Genomic DNA, 20,192 nt, shown 5'->3' on the forward strand with positions numbered 1-20,192 from the left:
TGGTATATTCAAAAGCTGCATACATAATGTGCTCTACAGTAACTAGGAACCAGTAAAACAAGTGCTTTCTAACACTGCAAAGTTAATAAGTACTGTAATATACTGTATAGTGTGGATTAAAAATGCTACAGCACATAGCTACTGTACATTAAAAAAAATAGTTTATGTTTTCTCCTATAGTGTCATATACAGTAGCATCAGCTCATGTGCATTTCATGCACATCGCAGATTGTATCTCAATACTACTCCTTCTTATTATGGGCTTAACATCACTATGCTTGTTTGGTTTGTGCAAAATCTTTGGTTCCTTCTGTTCACATTATGTTATGATTCATTGCTTAGCCTACTTAGCAGGGATACACTTGACTGAACACATATTTACCTGAATTCTAGGAAGCAGCACATTGACTTCCACTTCTGTCACTTGGTCATACTTTTTCAGCTTGACAAGTCACAAAGCAACCCCCCCACACACACACACAAAACATCTGCTTCTGTTATCGGAGGCAATTATACAAATGCCTTAACTACAATCGGATGTAAGGCTACTCCTTATCTTGTAAACGTCTACAGCTTCTACAGTAGCTCACTTTTAACACATGTTCAAGAATAAATAAACAAAAAATCAATAAATCTTTGCATTCGATTTCAGTGCTATTTTCATTCAACATTTCATTTTGTCCTTTTAAATTCATCTCTAAAAGTTGAGGTTTGCAATTATCATTATGTGCAATGGAAAGCCTTGCTGCAAAACAACCCCTGACCCACACGCACACAGATCAACGTTTCACACCTGGCTTAGAGTGTCACTTTAATTTTGTTGCAAACCTCAAGGAGGCAAATACATGAGGCTTGTTTCCATCCAGCTAGTTTTGATAAAGTTTCGCTTCTTGCTGTTGCTTTACACAGGTAGCCAACCTGAGGCGTGTGTTCACACCAACAGGTCGTCTTGCTTTTCCTTCGGACATCTGAGACGTGGCAGAAGTCTGAGCAGTCATTCAAGCATCATCCCTTTGAAAATGTATGTTTTGTGTGGCGGCCGGCTCGTCTCCTCAGAAGTCAAACCACCACGTTTGCTGCTTCACAACTGCTCATTTTCAGCCTCGTGTTTCCACCTCTTTCCCCACCCACCCTGTCATCACCACCTCACACACCACTTCAAGGCACATCCATATCTTCCCTGCATGTAGGACAGGAACAGGGACAGGGAGAGGTGTACTGAAGAATGGACCATCTTTGTCTCACTCCATTATTGGAAATCCTTTTCCTCTGTCCTTCAGCTTTGTAGCTGACATAACTGGAATCAAATATGAACCCCCTGTTGTGTTGCACTTCCATTAAATCCAACCTTCAACTGGACCATTTCCGATAAACCGGTTCCTTTCATCATCAGCCTCAACAGCTCCAATCAGCCCACTTCCCCAGGACACACAGAATGCATGGCCAGCCATGATTTAGCATAACAACCACTGGAAGTTTCAGCTTTAATCTGAGTCGGCTTTAATCTTCAGTCATTTTTTGGCCTTGCTGTCTGGCGTCTCCTCATCACCGCTGTTTGATGAGGTTTGCCTGGCAGTTGCAGGTCGGACCTTGCCGGGTTCAGACGATGCCTTGGTGTTGTCAGATACGGCTTTGGCAGTCTCTGGACGCGCTTTGGACTCTTTCTTTGGCGGTGGAGGGGTGGCGGGCTCCCAGAGGATAAACTCGTGCAGGAGTGTGTTGACGGCCTCGGGACACTCCATCATGATCATGTGGCTGCCGTCCTCCAGCACCTTCAGGAAGGCCAATAGCAGGATCTGACAAAAAAAAGTTGAAAGCAAATAAAAAAAGAAGTTGAATTGAATTTCGGGGTCATCAACAAAATAGTTAATATTTTGTGCCAAAGCAGCAGCTTGGTCCCAGACCTCTGCACCTCTGCCCACATCACGGATTTTTTCAAATACAGTAGCATAGTATTATAAAGTGGAAAAAATATACTTTTTTGTCTAATTATCATGCCACCAAAGTACTAATGTAGTAGGAGGAAATTACGTATGTTCTGAGTTAGTATGACCTGTCATGTCAATTTAAGCCCTGTAATTTTAGAGGGAGACATCTTAAGTTCAGTAGGCATGTTAAGTCCGGAGTCTTTTATTTTCTCTAAGCAATTGATTTTAAACAGTAACTCCAAACAAATAGGTAGTTTTTCACTGTTTTACAGTAACCCATTACCTACATTTTTAGGGCAAACAGATAGAGACAGACAGACAGACAGAGAGAGAGAGAGAGAGAGTGATGGGAAATGGCAAACCACAAATTTACTTTGCATGTATGTGGTTAAGTGTGTTGGCCTATAGGGGACTTTTTTTTTTACTTCTATTAGCTGGCCACACTTCTCTACTTTCTTATTAACCACAGTAGTTGTTGTAAATGTCTTAAAATATCATCCGTCAAATGGCATCACTCTTCACGGTCTAAAATGTCTGAAAATAAAATTATATCTAGGGTCAGTGTCGATTTGGGTTATTTCATATAATCCATATTCCTTTTTAAAATCCTTTTTAGACTAATTACGACCATCTGATTCTCTCAGGTCCATGTGACCAAATGTTTGTCTCATTCTGTGACAGCAGTGTCTCAGGTTGAGTCAGTTTCCTCGTTTGGATCCGGTTCTCAGGGGTCCAAACAAGCCCTGTTACCTCTGCCATGCGCTGGTCTTCTTCAACAGGAACAAACTTGTCATGCATGCCATGAACCAGCAGGGTGGGCACTGTGAGCTCAGCGTGGTAGACCTCATCCCCCTCAGGCCAGTACTGCCCGCTCATCATGGCACGCAGCACAAAGGACGACACGTTGAAGGCATTGTTCTCTTTCAGCAGCTGCTTCTCCTTGGCACCCTGCCGAGCAAAGCCGGCCCTGCAGGGAACACAGCAAAGGAGATTTAGCGAAATTACAAATTGCTAAAAAAAATAAATAATAATAATCTGTTGACACCAAACAGCGGGTGAAATAAACACACATTATCTGGCACTAAAAGCATCCTGTCAACACAGATGTGCCTCTGTCTTCTAACATGTTTATCAAGCACCTTGTTTTTCCACCAAATTCAAACATTTATTTTCATTATTTCCAAATTAATGTTAATCCAAGAAAGTTACATGCATCAGCTTTTAAGTACAGTTAACTGATGAGCTACATGAGTTTTACTTTACAAGCTATAACTGATTATGCAATAAAAAGCACAAGATGCATCATGTGATTATCATCATATGTAATACAGTATATAAACTTGTTTTGCCTATTTGCAGTCTGTCTTACTTGAGAAAGCACCAGGCCAGCAGCGGGGACAGGCAGTGGAGCACACAGGTGGGCAGGTTGAAGATGGAGCAGAGGCTGGGCTCCAGAGCTGTGGGACCACCTCCGTTGATCATCACCATCTTGTGGATCTGCTCTGGATACTCGTGAGCCAGGAACGTGCAGAAGGACACACTGTGGCAGGAGAACAGAAGATCTGGTTACAGGACAGACTGGCACCAACAGGATAATCTTATCTGTTTGTTTAGTGATCCTTTCATTGAAGTGTCATGTCATGTGATCTTAAATGTATACCCATAAGAATGCCCGATGAGAATATTCCTCTTGCGCGCATATCTCTTGAAGATTAGTCTGATATCCTCAGCCAGGGCGTAGAAGGTGTACGCTGCAGATATCTGTGGCGCTGAGCTGGCTCCGTGACCGGCCAGGTCCGGGGCGATCACCTCGTAGCCCAGGCGAGAAAAGAAGTCCAGCTGGCTCCCCCAGATGTCCAGCGAGCCTCCCACCCCGTGGATGAAGAACAGAGCCACATCTGTGTGCGTCCCTTTGCAGGACATTATCTTCCTCTCACAGTCGATCACCACTGTGCGCTTGGGCTTCCGCCTGCGTTTCCTGGGCGGCTGGGATGGGTCAGTCTGTCCAGCAGCAGGAGCCTCTCCTCCTGCTCCCGTTTGAGATGCCCCATTGTTCCCAGCTGAGATGGAGTCTGACCTGCCCTCAGGGATGCTGACGGGCGGTGAGGAGTTACCACAGTCTGTAAGTTCAACCTCTACAGTGCAGTTAGGTTCTGTCTCTCCGTTTGGACAGTTTTTCAGCTCTGCGCTCGCCCTGTCGCCCAGATTCTCGATGAACAGCTGTCCATTACGATACACTGTGATCTTTCGTTTGCAGCTGACGCTCCCTCCCTGCCCGGTGGGTTCCTCCACCACCGGCCGGTCAGGAATGATGTGTCGAACCCGCAGGACACGGCCTGGTTTCACCTCCACAAACTCGTAGCCATCAGCAGGTTCAGAGGTTTCCACGGGAACTACAGCGTTGGCAGACTTTGAGGTCAGGCAGCAGAAAAGGCCTTCCATAAAGCTGGTCAGCATGGCTGCCAGGCTGGAGCTAACACATCCACAGAAAAAAAAACACAGAAATCAGCACCAACTCGCAAATGTGAATGATACAAGGTCACAGAAAACCAAAGGTACATAAATTATAACAGGACGCTCAGTTACAAGCACATATCCTATTTGACTTAAAGCTATATGGACTGTAAATTTGGTAAGAGATGAAAAAAATATGTGGAGCCTAAAATTAGAAGAACTAAATCAAACTTTATTTTGAAACATCTGCAAACACATCAGGTGATGTATGTGTTTATTTATGTATTCATCAATTAATTAATTTAGTGTTTTTTGAGCCAAAATAACAGATACAGCATATCTTAGTAGGCCTACTGGCTAATACTAGTTAGCTAGCTAGCTAGTCATCATAAATATAAAAAATATCACAATGAATTTAGTTTATAGTGGTGTTTAAATACATCATGAATGCTTCATAACATAAGAAATCACCACAAAATGCGTGAAAAAAGAAAAGACTACCTAAAGACAGCAAACATACCTACAATTGAAATAACAAAAAAGGTTCATGTGTGATAGAGCCTGATAATAATATTTAAAGTGCATGACTTTGTTTCAGTGAGATAGTTTCTTTACTCTTCATTTATGTAGGCCTATACTGTATGCTAAAAGAACATCACTCAGTGTATAATTTATCACACTGTTTGTGTAATTGCCCATAAGAACTTCAAGTTACTACATCAAATGTCCATGTGGGAAACCTGATCACACAGAGAAGTAAACAAGTTCTTGTGCCTTTACAATCTGACGTCTAATTACAATTTAAACCCTTGCGACTTTCTGTCAGACGTAACGGAGCAGCACCGGCCCTCAGTGTGGCCTTTGGGGGTATTAATAGCCGGGGACAGTAATAGCTCTGTGAGTTAAAGCTGCCTGCCATGTGATCACTCTGCAGCAGCACACACACACATACACACACATACAGACACACACACACTGCAACACTGCTGGTCAAATCTCCGTCACAGGAGTGTTCATGTGTGAGAAAGTGGAGAAATGCCAAATGTGCACATCGAGAAGTATTGATTTACTAATGATTACCCTGTAACAACCACCAACTACAAACTACTTCCTTTGAAAAACATACAATTCGACGGGTTAATATCCAGGCTGAGACTGTGTAGGCTATAGTGTACATTTCAGGAACAGTATTTAGTCTGTGTTAGCTTGTTAGTTGATTACCAGCCATGGCAACAGCAGAGCAGCCAGGCAGGGTCTGCAAGTCTCTCCACTGGTGGCATTATCCTACCTTCCTGTTGCTCCCCTCCCTGCTGGAGGGGATTATACACGTCCACACAACACAATCTGTCTATCTCTCGGTGAAAACAGTGACACTGTGCAGTAACACTTTTACCCTTTGTGTGATTTGTTGCATCTTTTTCTGTACTTGCTGCCCATCAGCCACTGCTTTCATCTGGGGATTATCGACACAATGTAATACAGTGCTCCTGCTTTGCTGGCTATTCTCATGCCCTTTGTGCTTATAGTGGCACATCCTCTATCCGAACCACATGGGCTGTGCAGTGCTGTAGGAGGCCGAGCAGGTCATTTGGACATCACCGGGGGGACGGCGCATTCATCTGTAATGTTGCTCTCGCATCAAAAGGGCATCCTTGGGACCTTTATGAATGCAATTCTTTTCTATGTCCTGTTTTATGCCATTTAGTGATACTACAATTCATAGCTTCTCTTCCCATTGAAAACATAGGCATGAATGAATCACTAATGTGGTCTAAACCAGCTGAAAACCTCTTTCAATTTTAAAATGCTGCAAATATTAGTCAACTTGAAAACACACTGATTCTTTGTGACAGTTCCCAAATACAGAGATGGTGTTGTGTGATAAGACTCAGTCCTGCCATGAATGTCACACGCCACATTTTCCACACAGTCTCTTTTCTATCTAGTCTGCATATATTATTTAATATGCAGAGAAGCAGAGAAGCAGGGGTATGGGTAAGAGGGTTGCAGGCGGGTACACCACAGAGCAACACAACGAAAAAACATGCCCTGTAATTGCTTGTCCCACTTGTAATGTTGCATATCATAATTCATCGGTGAAACACAAAGTCTTGTCTTTCAACAGATCATTGATAATAATTACCATTACAAACCAGAGAAAATCACACACAAAGCTGTGGGCTCCCCAAACTGGCACTCTCCTTCAGTTGCTGTACAACCACGCTTGGAAGTAACTACTACTACTGGGAAGCACTACAAGTGTTTTGTCTGTTGGCCACTGGAGCAGTGTTGCTATAAAACACCTCAGTGCTTCCTGTTGAGTAAACATTCAGAGTTGTCAGGTCAAAAGTGACAACCAATCATAACAAGCCCTGACTAAATATTAAAATAAAACAAAATGATACATTAAGAAAACACTGAATTATCCTTATATCCCAAACATGAATGTCATCATTGTGAAACTACCTCCATTCAGACATCTTGTGATGCACTGTTATCACTATCTATGTGTGAGTTTACTTCCTGTTGCAGTCTCTGTGTGCATGGCCTCTGCTGTCGGCGGCTGCAGGGGAGCTGTTATATAATGATTCACGCATGTCACACACAATCACAGTGGGAGCGGATGCCCAGAAACGCAGAGCAGATTCTGTCATGGAGATTAAAAACAAGTACAGTGCTGCAGCCTCACTGTTTAGAGACGCCAGCCTGCTCCAGCCTGCTGAATTATTTGTCACTAAACATCAAAGTTAGGACTATGTCTGACTTTTAAACATCCTTACCTACTGCACCTGCTCCCTAGAGTCACCTGAGACATGCATCTTTTCTCATGCATGGAAAAATAATGCAACATGGAGGAGATGAATTAGAGCATTTTGTAACACACATCTTTAGTCATATAAACCCTCACTGCCAGGATACTGTTTGTATGAGGACAAATTGTATAGCCAGAGCTGATTAAAAAATAAAATAAAATAATAATAATAATAATGCAATTTAGAAAGAAATAAGTAATTTAGAAAGCATTTAGCCAGGTTTTCGATGAAGTTCTGCACAATGACATTAATTCAAAAAATTTACACAAGTACATATTTTGTGCATAATTAACCGAATTATACAAAAACATCACCTAGGCTACCTGTGATAATCTGTCACCAAACTGAGCAGTATGGAAAGTAACTTTTCGCAAAAGAAATAATAGGAGCTAATTTTAATGGAGAAAAACATCGTTTACCTGGAAAAGCAGGTGAAGCTCATGGCCCCATCCATTCACTAATGACAATAAAAGCGCGTTGAATAGGACACTCACTGTCGTCTAAAAGCAGCAAATGAGGCAAGTGCCAGAATGTTTTCGTTTTTAGTGAAGTTTAGATGAATGGCAAATGAAAGTTGATGGTGGATTTGAACACTAAAACACTGAGCAACATGTTTATCTTGGTGCAAAGCAGCGGACTCCCTCGTGTCTGCTGCCAGTGCTCAGGCTGTGCAGATCAAAACAATCTCAGGACAAGAAAAAACTAAAATATGAAAGAGTAAAGTAAAATACCTACCTCTATAGTCCCGAAAAGTCCGCGTTAAATATGATCAGATTGATGTGGTTTTCTTATGAAGCATCGAGGAAGTAGGAGAGCTATAATCTGTTGCAGGCAATCCAATAATCTAATTTATCTGGATTCGGTTGTCCTTTAGGTGGCCTCCACATGGCGGCCACTGCCAGCCTGACAGGACTGGACGTCTGACTGTGGTTCACAGGAAGATCCGTGTGTCTGCATGGTCCAGCTCTGCGGCTCCACGGAGGTGCGTGGTAGGCTACTACTGTATGGGACGGTGAAAAAGTCCGGAGGAGACTCACCGGAGCTCAGCGGGATGTCACGGTGTTTTCTATCCGGCAACTGTGGCTCAGTTCGTGGATGTGAAGAGCTGCCCCCTGCTGCCATGTGACGCGAGACAACCAGTGGAATAAAAAACCCAATAAATTATGAATAAATGTATTTAAACAGCATAAAAAAATGTTTTAGTGTCAGAAGTATAGTGTAAAGACTACTCACATTATATCCAATCAAAAAGTCTTCTTATGGTGGTCTAATGAATGAGTCTTACCCCACATTTGCATTTTACACACCACAGGTACAGTGGTGCATTAAAGTCCATTCCTCTCCCTTGATTTCAGTGAGTTTCACAGTGTAGATACATGTGTAATCTTATGAGCTCAGGTACACTGCAAAAGTTGTGGCTGTTACACAGAAAACTGACCACAACCAAGGAGGCAGCATGTACGTCTAAATGAGATCAATGGTTTATCAAAACTGGATAAATAATATAAGCTTCATAGATCACTTGTAGCCTACCTACATGACAGCAACTTTTGGGTTGCCAGGTTGTGAAAAATAAGAAGAAAACGGTTTAAAAGAAACAGCTTGTTGGGTTACATTTTATAGGCTATAATATATAAAGTCTGACTTATAATGTAAAACTACTGATGTAATATATTACTATTATATGTTGTTATATTTTTCAATGTTTTTTGTAACAGACAAACTCTCCATCCTCACAGCTCTCTTTTCTGCAGCATCATAAGAAGCTGGTGCTGTGGCGGTTGCCATGGCTGTTGTTGCTAGGTAACTACTTGTTAGGAGTCCAAAGGATGCAGGTGCCAGGGTGAGGTAAGAGCAGAAATCAAGACCCAGTGAAGCCAAAAGCCGGTGACTGCATAAATTAGGTCTCCACCAACTGCAGAACATTAAGGTCCATCCTATAGTTTATCTATAGATACTATGATTGACAGAAAGTATGATTTATTGATATTAGTGTGCTGTAGTGTGAGATTGCATAGATTTTGGCATAAAAGAAAATCAGGTCAGGACAGAGAGTCACTGAAAAGGACAAACAACTTTAAAGTCACCCTCTGCAATGTGTATTTGCTTGTCATTTGGCCTTCATATTGCAGAGTGGTATTCATGAAGACAGAACAGAACCGGTGAAAACAATGTTTTTCAAGATCGACCTTGAAACTTGTTTTGAGCCCAGTCCTGGTCCAATATGCAATTAAAACAAGTGTGGTGTGCAAACCTGAAGCCTGTTGCACATATTCTACACTGGGAATGATGTAGGAGACATTTTGTAGCTATTCATTAGATAAACTTTTGAGTTCCGTTGTATTTGGCAATCCATAGAATCTGTATTTTTCAATGTGTGAGATACAGCAAAAGCATTTTTGGGGATTTTTTTTTTTTTAACACTGTAGTGGAATGATATATCTTAAAAAACGAAAAACAAAAAAACAAACATATTTTGTCATTTGCCTCATATTACTACACTTGAGTTTTATTGTCTGAGCCTCAGAGAAATTATATTTTGTTCAACTGTACTTTTTCATAGCATAGAATAAATAAATATATAATAATGATAAAGAATTATAATATATATTATAATATAATAATAATAGAGAAGGGCAATAAACTCATCAGTGGCTGCTCATGTTTTTTTTTTTTTAATAATGAAGCTCATCATGTGCAGAGCAGATTAAACCTCGCCTGTGTTCTGCCTGATGATTGGCTCTCCGGCCGAGCTGCTACCACGTGGTTTCCAGGATTGGCCAATGGGCGCTCTCTCGGGGGGCGTGGCCTAAAAGGCAGCACCGCTACCACCACCATGCTAACAGAAGAAGGAGTACTGTGAAACTAGCCTTTGCTAACTCATGCCATGACAACGTGGGTCGTTTATTTATATTTTGTCACCGTGGTATCGTTTTTGTCGTGAGGACACTGGGATCTAGGATGGAAACAACTTTCGTGTGAAGGCGGTTGTTGTGTTGAGCGTGAGCCGAGAGGGACAAGTTGTGTCAATTAACTAGCCAGTTAGCCAGCGCGGCTAATCGTAGCTAACACACTCAACACTGCTGCTGCTGCTCCAAGCCAAGTCCTCAGCGCGGCGTGTCGACGTTTCTACCATTATCATGGAGAAGGTACTTACTCCACACACACATACACAACACATTTCTTACATTAACTCAACAAGCTGCACCACAGTTCAGTCATAGCGAGGCTGCTAAGTAGTAGTTAGCTGCTGCTGTTGCTGTGGCTGCTGCTGCTGTTAGCCACACACACACACACACACACCTGCTCCTCCTGTTGGGATTCATCCACCAAGGCCAAGCCGGCATCGCTTTGTGCTCAGCTCTGACTCGCTAATTTAAAACCCCACTTGCCGTTCACTTCAGCAGATACCACCACTATCACCCCCTCCTGTTGACTGGAGGTTACCGGGGTCGTTTCTAAGGGAAGAGTCGCAGGCCCGTGTACAGGAGCTGCTGTGATGGTGGGAACGCCCAGCAGCAGCAGCAGCAGCAGCAGCAGCGACCCAGTCAATGTTATCTTGAATACACAGACATTATGCGGGGACACCTCTGCCAATGTAATATCGGTATTACTCAGACTAATTTATCGTCCATTAAACTAAAAAAAAAAGAAAGAAGGAAAAATTATCATCTTCTGGGTTACAAAACATACACACATCACTCAAATAGTAGACAAACACATCATATTTCGCGAAGAGAATCAGTGCATCATGTTAAGGTCATCATAAAAATATATATGTAAATGCTTACATGACACTAACACTGCTGTCATGAAATGCCACAGGTGTACAACGACAGACTGTTTGTAGAAAGGTATAATCTCTGTGGAGTTCAGTCTGTAAGGTTGCAATACATGGCAAGATGAAAAGAAAAAAAATAGACTTGATAAACCCTCACTCTCTTCCTACAGGCGGATTTCTTGAAAGGACTTCCTGTCTACAATAAAACAAACTTCAGCAGGTTTCATGCAGACTCTGTTTGTAAAGCATCTGTGAGTAGAGCATCTTTACTTCCTCATGCATCCCACTTAATACCTGCTAATCAATGAATGGATGTTTAACAGTTATGCTCATATGTCAAGATCAAGACTGCTGTGACCATATTTATAACCTGTTTCTATTCTGTTGCAGAATCGGAGGCCCTCTGTCTACCTTCCAACACGTGAATACCCCTCTGAACAAAGTAAGTGCCAAGCTTATCAATCAATAGAAGCGTTTATCAATGAATACATCACTCTGTTGTTGAACTGTTTAGCTTTAAACATAATCTGTCAGTAAAAAGCTGTGTGTGCTTGCTCTACAGTTATAGTAACAGAGAAAACCAACATCCTACTGCGTTACCTCCATCAGCAGTGGGACAAAAAGGTGAGGGTGTGCATTTCTGTTGATTTCCTAAGCCCAGCTTCATTTATTGACTGTAATCTAGTCTCAGCCAGGTCTCACTGTATCATCAGCGATAATCTTTGGTGTATGGTTGTGTTTGGTGCATGTTTTTATTATAAAGAAAGAAACTGTTTTTACTGACCGCTGTATAATCCCTTGTGTCAAACAGAACGCAGCAAAGAAAAGGGAACAGGAACAAGGTGAGGGGGACAGCCCAGCACCCCCAAGGAAGATCGCCAGGACAGATAGCCAAGAAATGCATGAGGACTCATAAATATGTGTGTGTGTGTGTGTGTTTGCGTGCATGTGTGTGTGAATGTGTGTGTGTGTTTGCATATACAGGGTGTAGCCAACAGAAACTACCAAAAACAAAGGACAATCCCCACCCAAATAAAGACGTGTGACCATTCTGTACTGTGGCAGGATGCCTTTCCTGTCTTGAAATTGAGAGTCACTCATAAGGAATTAGGGAAATCCCTAACAACAAAGCAGCTATTAATGAGAAGACTGAGCTCAAAGTCAGTGTTAGGCACTGGCATTGGCAGAACGGAGCCATCACCAGGGAGGACCCCTTTATACTGGTGTTTCTTTAATTAATATTGGCTATTCCCTCTGTGGGTCAGTGTACGTGTCTATGTTTGTATGCATGCTGAGCCTCGAGTGTGTGTTTATTGTGTGCTGTATTGTGCGTGCGTGTGTGTGTGTGCGTGCGTGAGCCGAGGTGAGTGGATAGTTGTCAGAGTAGATATAAGATCAGAGATGGACTTGACAGATTAAGTCAGACACTACCCTTATAATCAGTCTCATAACTGGTACATGACATGTGTAGCCTTCTGTCTCCTGGAGAGTCTGTCCTGATAATGTGCAAAGATAACATTTTGTTACTGTTTTAATTTTATTATAACTATTATTGTTTATGTATGGCAACGAGCTTCCTGCCAGCCACAGTGCCCGCCCTCTCAGTTTCACTGCCCACTCTGCAACCACATGGGGGCATTGCAACATTTCTCCACACTGTTTGAATCAACAGAACCAACAATGCACTGTGAAGAACAGCACAAAGTAGAAGCAACTCTTCCCCTTAGATGTGTGTGTACGGTGAATATGCATATCTCTTCACTTTATTCCGGGACTTGTGCTTGTAGGATTGATGTTGTGTCGGTGTCTCCGAGATATATTTTTACATCTAGCACCACCATCTGGCCGATCGAAGGTAGTGAGAGAGGGTTTGGCCTCGAGTTTTAGCTTCTCTGTCAACCAAGGATGTAAAAGAAGACAGGAAAAAAAAAGTGCATCCAAGTATGAAAATGTTTATCATATTGTTGGATTTTCAGTTGCACAACTTGGTAACAGCACAGATAATGACGAAAAATATGTATAGTAATGTATGGAAAAGGGAAAAAACAAATACATTGTTGTGTGTAAATAATTACCAATACAAGAATTAGTTTATCCAATGAAATACTTTGTGTCTGCCTTTTTGTAAAATATTACATGCCTGTGGATACAATAGAAAAATCACCCCTGTGAAAGAAAAGACAAGAGCCCCATGTCCAGTGGATGTTATCCTGCCTTGCATGTTAATGTTTTCACGGCTGGTGGGTCTCATATTCCTGGACCAGTAGTAAAACTTTAAGGGGTGTTTGGGATTGTGGCGTTATCTCGTACGACTGTGGAAGGTATTAGCCTAGAGGCCTTAACAACCTGTCAACATGGTTCGGACCCTTTTGCTCCCTCAGCTCAGGGCCCGGGATAGCTGTGCTGTTCTCCCCGTCTTTGTGGCAGCCCCGCATGGTTTCTGTCTGAGAACTGGCTTGGATGAATACACAGGGGGGGGGTGGGGGGTTCACAGTGGTGTTATATTTTCAGCCATAGAATGCACAATAAGCATGCACAGCAAAGTGCAGTCGCCATCCTGCCTTGTTCCAGAGATTCAGTTTGTATTGGTGTCATATACTGTACAATACTGAGAAAAAAAAAAGCTTTTTATTATTAAATGTTCTTACCACTGCCCATCAGAGTCACATCAAAGCCCTCCTGTCCTTCCTCTGTCCTTTTCCCGGTCTATGCTGCAGCGTGGGTCGACAGTGTGGTCAGTCACCTCCCTACCTACAGTGAAAAAGCCCCCGTCTGTTTTTGAAGCGTGAAACCATGTTATGCTTCTGCTCAGATAGACTGTTCTACTACACCCTAAGCCTTGCCCCATCTCATGTGTGTTAGATAAGACATGTTCTTTTTAGCTTTGCTGAAATAAAACTGGACTGAAACTGGGTTTTTTGTGATGTGGTAATTTTAAATATTATGTTTCTCTTGGCTTTTTGCGATTCTCTAAACCTTGAGGGTGATGATTTGTGGCAGAGAAAGGAAAACATGCACAGTGATACTCAGTGATGCAGGAACAAGTCGGTCAAAACACAAAATGCATTTGAAATAGTTTTATTAACTATTTTTCAGGTCTTACAAAAATATGACAAAATAAATTAAAAGAAATAAATAGTCCCATTTCCCAGTATTTTTCTTTAAAAGATTTTTTTGTACAGTGGTACATTGGAAGAGCAAATGATGTTCAGCAAGTGAGGCTTCCATGAAGATGACTGATCTTAAACTTTGAGGTTAGGGTCGGGTTTTAATGTAGCTGTGGTGAGAGTCTCACCTGAAGACCATTGGACAGAACATTTACTAAATTCACTCACTCCTCTCCCACTGATTTCACATTGGACTGACTTGAAAGTGTAGATACAGTAAGCCTAAACTCCTGAAGGAACCGTTGCTGCAGTGAGAGTGAGTTAAAGACGGCTGATGAGTCCTTGTGTGAGGGACGCCTGTGCTTGGCCCGAGAAAACTGGTGGTGCTGCTGTCACTGGCGTGGGATTAAGTTTTCGATGAAACCCAAAACTATTCAACATCTGTTACTTAACTTGAGTTAATGCTTATTTAAAGACCTCCATTGTAACGATATGCAAAAAATTGGTTGCTGCTGCCAAGAATGCAAGGATGAAAGAAGTGATAGGTTGGTTAATGGTATCCATTTCTAATCTACGAAGTAAGCAAAGTTTCCCTGAATAAGGAGGAACTACATACACGGAGGCATGACCTAAACTCTGTGACATGCCAGTGTCAGAATCTCTGCCTTCTCTCTACAGTCTCATCTACTGGGACACCTGCTTGTCCCTGCGACAAACGCTTTCAAACGACGATGAACAGACTATTGCATCATGGCATCATTCATCCCTGAAATCCAAATGCTGCAAGAAGAAGAAGAAGAAAAAATAAAAAAGCTTTAGAGCAGACTGTGCTCGGCTACGCTGCACCATCTCCGTCTCTGCTAAGCTGTTTGTTCTGCTGTCAGCTTTCCTCTTAACAATGACCTGCCTGTGAGAGCGACACACAAACACACTTGAAGGTCTTACATTTCCGTCAGCTTTGCACTTCTCATTTTAAAATGTACAATGAACAAGACTTCCAAATATATATATATATATTTAAAAAAACGTACTGTAGATGCCAGTAAAACGACACTGTGACCACACCAACGTCCTACTTCCTTATTGCATTTGTTGTCAGTGAGATCTTTTTGTCTCTCTTGTGGAAGTACGTTTTTGTATTTTCTTTAGGCATGTGACTCAAAAGGTGGACTTTATGAAACTGTGAGGATCTTACAGACACAATGGGAAAGAGCAACAAAATAAACAAACCTGTTTGAAGCTCCCTAGAAGAGACAGATTAAAGTAGTAGATGGGGTTGAGAACGTGGTTATTATTTTAACTGGGTGTCAACTAGGGGAGGTTTCTCACGTTAAATATGAGACCGGACGGGGCTGAGGGAGCTGTTACCGACACTGAAAAGTGAGCAGATAGAAAGAAAAGATGCATAGAGTCTGGCTGGGGAAAATGCAGTCTGGTGCTGCGGGTGGGCAGGTTAGTCTAGACTTATAGCAGTACATGTACATGTAAGTCTCCTACATCTTATTGCCAAAATCCTTGCCAAAGGTGATGGTATGGAAATGCATAGTTAATGTTCCTGTCTCTCAACCTGCAGTGCAATGGCCTTTTGAAACTTTTCTCACCGTTTACTTTTTTATCCCATAATGCATTTCCCTTTCAAAGTGCTCCTACTCTGCTGCAGCCAGACACACTGATGTCACTGCCCCTGCTGTTTACTGATGACTCAACACTGATGTTATGGGCAAATAGTCAATAGAGATTCACCACGTTTTTCTTGTGCAGGTAAACTGTGGCGCCACCTCCTGGAGGCCCTGCAGAAGTGATATACCAGTTAATGGCTGCTGCTGCTGCTGCTGCTGATAATAATAATAATGATGATGATGATGATGATGATGGTGATGGGCTTACTTGAGGGGAACATATTTTTTATAAACAGCGCTTAAGTACATAATTAACAGAATATACAGAGCAGACATCTCGGGATCAGAGTATAGTCCGAAAAAATAACACTTTGGTTAAAAAACTGAAATCTCAACCGTCAGCAAATGGTGCGTATAAAAAAGATATGGAGCTCAACATAAATAAGAGCAACTATTGTTTTCTTCTCTCTTTAAAAAAAAAAAAAAAAAGCCTCATCTGGATATTTAGGAAAATCCCACAGTTGCCGAGAGCAGAGACGCGGTGAGGAGAAGATAGCATGTACTGTGAGGAGGGAGGAAAGCAAAACCATCCAGCTTTTGCATAATGTTATGAGGCAGGCTGGTGTCGGCTCTCTCTCCTGCAGAGAGGGATGCGTTTCTATCCAGGGCGTCAGGGTTTAGTGCAAATGTTACTTCTTTAACTCTGCGCTCGTTTGCCAAGTCTGGTTGGAGTGTGTGGAACGGAGCACCATCTGTGTTTACAAGGTGCTCTGCGGGCTTGGATGGAGAACAGCACTCAACAGGCCTCCATGCTCCACTTTTTCAAAATCATCTTTGTCTATTTCTACTTTTATTTATTTATTTTTTGCTTTTTTTCCCCCCCTCTTGTCTCTTCCTCTTGGGGCAAAAAAACAAAAAAAAAAACTGGCGTGTAACAGCTCGACTTTGTAAGCTTATTACTTTTCTGTTTTCCCGCAAATCTGATTCTGCCGCAGGGTGGGAGGAAGTGCACAAAGCTCAGATATCACCTCTGCTTTGAAAATAAAGCTGGTGATAAATCAGGGATGCTTATTAAGGGAGGGGGAGGGGTTGTTATTTGATGATTGAGAAGGATAATTATAACACTGATTGATATTGCTTTTCCATTTTTCTACTTCAATACAAAAGTGAGGGGCCCAAGAATTCCTCATGGTTTAAAAATGAGACGATAACTAATGATCACTTGTGTTGTGACAGCTAAAGAACACTCTCAGTAGTTATTCGATGTACAATCGGTGATCTTTTCATACCACTGTATTCGTTTTTAAAATCTTTTTTACTTCCCCAACAAACTGTTGTGTCCTTAGTGGGAGGCCGGCGAGATTCTTACAATTTCTGACTAGAAGAAATCAAGAAACACAGCTCTCTGCTTTAAAGGCTTAAAAATATTAGAAACGCAGCTCATGCATTTCTTCATGTATTGCAGACAAGGAAGGATTTGTATGTTTGTGAATGTGTGTGTGTGTGTGTGTGTGTGTGTGTGTGTGTAAGGGAGAGAGTGTGTGTGTGTGTGTGTGTTTTTATGCGGTCATAATAGGAAGGCTTACGTCTTTCTTATAAAGCCTGTTTTTTTGTCTCTCAGCCAAAACAAAACAAACCCAAACTACGGTCACCTCTCATCAGGTTCATCCTTCCCTCTCTCTGCTTCCGGTACTTCTACACACGGCCTACGACAACACAGAGGGTAGGTCAGGCCTTTCCTCACAGTAAACACATCACTTCTTCAGTTGAGACGAAACCAAAGACAAGTTTGTTCTCTGGAGCTACTGGACTTTAGAGCTGGCCGAGTCCAAGTCTGTTGAATGTCCGTTCTGGGACTCCTCCCCTCCAGGCGAGGGGATCTCATCTGGAACGCCGTTCAAGTCAGACCTGGTTGGTTGTCTGTCTGATGTCTGTGATGATGATCCTTCTCCGGATCTGGGCAGCGGAGCCCCGTTCACACACGTCCCTCCCTCGGATTTCCCAAAGTTAAACAGTTTCCCAGGGTTGAAGGCTTTGCTGGGTGACTGAGAACGCTCCTGAGAGCTGCTACCTGATGATGAAGATGAAGATGAGGATGAAGACGACGCTGCTGCCGTGGCGTTACTGGCTGCGGCGGCGGCGGCGGCAGCCATAGAGGCCGCAGCACCCTCCTTCTTGTTCTCAGGTGACTTGAGGAATTTGAAGCTCAGGAAGCCGGGCAGCTTCGGCTCGCTGCCGGTGGGCGACTGCGGGGAGCGGGCGCCACCCGAGGAGAACTTGCTCTGCAGTGGGATGATCTGTTTCAGCTTCATCACATTATTGTTGGCCAGCAGAGAGCTGGGCCTCTTGGGTTTGTCTGACCCGCCGCTCCCTCCTCCGCTCCCGGGCCGCGATTTGCTGCCGTGACTTTTATCGTGGTGGTGATCCCCAGAGGAGTCGCCCTTGCTGTCGTCTCGCTCCCTTTCCCTGCGAGCCATATGCTCCGCCTGCCTCTGCCTCTCCTCCTCCTCCCTCTTCCTCCTCTGCAGCTGCTGGTAATGCTGCTGCGCCTGCCGCTCATGCTTCTGCAGAGGAAGGGAAACATTCCCACAATGTATTTACGAGAATCAGCAGTAAGCCAGCTAAACATTTCTACACTGCAGTGCTACCCATCTAACAAACGCCTTACTTTGCATTAGTAATGCAGGGTGCATTACAGCTCCTTCTCTTTTCCATGTTCTATGTCTAAAACGTGTATTCCTCTTAAGCAATGTTGTTAAAGTATCACCAGTGTAAAATAAGCAAATAATGTCCAAAAAGAAAGCTGCAGTGCTGCAGCACAGTGGGTTTCCAGCAGAGCGTTTGGCTCATAGACTGGCTATAGATTTTTTATTATATTACTTTACACAGGGAGTCTAGTGGGGGTTTGCTCAAACTGCTTAAGCAGCTCTGCAACTTCAGCCCTCTTGGAAGAAACTTTGAAAATGTACCTTAAAGGCCTCCCTGCGCTGATAGTCCAGTTTCGCCATCTCTTCTCGGACCCATGTGGGAATGTCAGGTATGGCCACATGGATGATGTACTTCAGGAGAATGGCAAAGTGCTGCAGACAGACAGGAGAGATAAAAAACAAAACAATGAGTAGATGAAAGTACAAACCCAGTCAGAAAAAGAACACAGTGCTTCAGAAAACTCTTTCAGGGTATGTTACTTGAACTAATTCTTGTGGAAAAAAAAACATTTGAGCCGTGAAATTTTCGTTCTGATGGGCCTGACGTCTTTACCAGGCCAAGACAGAGCTGTAGGCCTTTTTCTGAACATAGACAGCTGCATGGCTGACAGAACCAACAACAAAATATGTTGCAAATAGTGGAAGAAACACAGAGGGAGGATTAGCTATTTATTTAAGATTAAGAAGACTGGCACACTGAAGACAGTTTGATGTGTATCATCTTTTAAGGTTTTCTCGTGAATATAGTAAAGTTATTGTAAGAATTTTCCTGTGAATAATTTCTCTAATGAATCCTCTGGATCACAGGATGATGACAAGGTGCTTAACTTACTTTAACTATTACAGAGAAACTGGTGACAACATGTTTTTGTGTGAAACAGCTGAATGTTCATGTGTTTGCACCAGACACGTTCTAGCAGAAATGTTGTGCTGGGTCACAAAAATAAGAGGGTGAAGCTGAAAATGCTGGTGCCCTGAGAAAAAGTTTAACAAAAAGGCAGTGCTCTAAGCATTTCAGACTGGAACGAACCTCGAGGATGACGATGGAGATGATGGCCATCTCAGGGCTGAGCCACGGGAAGAGACGCTGGAGCTGACCACACTGACCAATCAGGTAACAGTTCACAATGATGGCAATCAGGCCCATGGCTTCCATTGCAGTCTGGGCAAGAGATAAAAAAAAAGGAACAGGTTTCAGCTTGGCTGTTTCTTAGACATGGCTTTATGCTTTTAACTATTTAGATTAGGTTCAGATCTTGTTATTTATTATTATCAGTTATTGTTATATTAGCAGTTGACTGTATTGATTTAATGGCACCATTACTTAATGCAGTTAAGGTTACAAGACCATTGACTAACTTTCAAAGTGCATGTTTCTGGCTGTATCACTACAGTATTTTTAGGTTTCCTTGTGCTGCAATTGAATGAATTCAGTCAACTATTAAGAGAAAGGCTGGCTGAACAATCTCATGAGCTCATGTTACCTTGCACAGCGGACACCACTCACCTGCCACTGGCCGATGCTCTCCACTCTGATCCCAAAGGGCCGCTGCAGACCAGTGCAGAGCTTGAAGGCATCGCTGCGGATCTCGATGATGTTGTTTATGAGAGCGCACATGGCAGCCAGAGGGAAGGCTGAGGAGAAGAGCACCACGTAGCCGAACTGGACAAACATCTCCTGGTAGTCCTGGAAGGTGTCCTGCGAGGGACAAAATGGATGGTACAGTATTAATTTATTACGTTTTTTGCAGCTAGAGGAAAAGACTGCATTTCTGTGCAGTA

The 20,192-nt window shown here is 42.7% G+C and overlaps 3 protein-coding genes across 5 annotated transcripts in view; 1 reads left to right on the forward strand and 2 right to left on the reverse strand.

The window, feature by feature from the left end:
- Positions 1–474: 474 nt before the first annotated feature.
- abhd8b (abhydrolase domain containing 8b) lies at positions 475–8,177 on the reverse strand. Its single transcript, XM_085774779.1, has 5 exons — positions 7,931–8,177; positions 3,589–4,395; positions 3,298–3,468; positions 2,679–2,895; positions 475–1,796 (listed from the first exon to the last, which is right to left on the reverse strand). Exons 2-5 carry the CDS (start codon positions 4,383–4,385, stop codon positions 1,512–1,514), a joined length of 1,470 nt encoding a protein of 489 aa, XP_085630905.1. The 5' UTR covers positions 4,386–4,395; positions 7,931–8,177; the 3' UTR covers positions 475–1,511.
- Positions 8,178–10,013: 1,836 nt separating this feature from the next.
- On the forward strand, positions 10,014–13,889 carry dda1 (DET1 and DDB1 associated 1). The gene is made up of 5 exons (XM_085774780.1): positions 10,014–10,344; positions 11,147–11,227; positions 11,367–11,418; positions 11,539–11,600; positions 11,788–13,889. The coding sequence occupies exons 1-5, from the start codon at positions 10,336–10,338 to the stop codon at positions 11,890–11,892; spliced, it is 309 nt and encodes a 102-aa protein (XP_085630906.1). The 5' UTR covers positions 10,014–10,335; the 3' UTR covers positions 11,893–13,889.
- Positions 13,890–14,038: 149 nt separating this feature from the next.
- ano8b (anoctamin 8b) overlaps positions 14,039–20,192 on the reverse strand; it is a 37,043-nt gene continuing 30,889 nt past the window's right edge. For all 3 annotated transcript variants that reach the window (XM_085774784.1, XM_085774782.1, XM_085774783.1), the window contains 4 exons: positions 19,918–20,109; positions 19,441–19,572; positions 18,672–18,782; positions 14,039–18,266 (listed from right to left, as the gene is read on the reverse strand). In XM_085774784.1, the coding sequence (XP_085630910.1) occupies positions 17,505–18,266; positions 18,672–18,782; positions 19,441–19,572; positions 19,918–20,109 (1,197 nt within the window). In that variant the 3' untranslated portion in view covers positions 14,039–17,504. The remainder of the gene's footprint in view (positions 18,267–18,671; positions 18,783–19,440; positions 19,573–19,917; positions 20,110–20,192) is intronic.

Source organism: Trachurus japonicus, chromosome 4 (assembly GCF_045865225.1).
Source record: "Trachurus japonicus isolate A0001 chromosome 4, Traja_1.0".
Lineage (NCBI taxonomy): Eukaryota > Metazoa > Chordata > Actinopteri > Carangiformes > Carangidae > Trachurus > Trachurus japonicus.

Excerpts from the sequence above, each read along its gene's own strand:
- dda1 (XM_085774780.1), top strand. Across the intron at positions 11,419-11,538 it reads TGAATACCCCTCTGAACAAA|TTATAGTAACAGAGAAAACC; the intron begins GTAAGTGCCAAG and ends CTTGCTCTACAG. Across the intron at positions 11,601-11,787 it reads ATCAGCAGTGGGACAAAAAG|AACGCAGCAAAGAAAAGGGA; the intron begins GTGAGGGTGTGC and ends TGTGTCAAACAG.
- abhd8b (XM_085774779.1), bottom strand. The coding sequence starts at position 4,385 with ATGCTGACCAGCTTTATGGAAGGCCTTTTCTGCTGCCTGACCTCAAAG. Across the intron at positions 3,469-3,588 it reads CTCATCGGGCATTCTTATGG|TGTGTCCTTCTGCACGTTCC; the intron begins GTATACATTTAA and ends CTCCTGCCACAG. Across the intron at positions 1,797-2,678 it reads AAGACCAGCGCATGGCAGAG|ATCCTGCTATTGGCCTTCCT; the intron begins GTAACAGGGCTT and ends TTTTTTTGTCAG.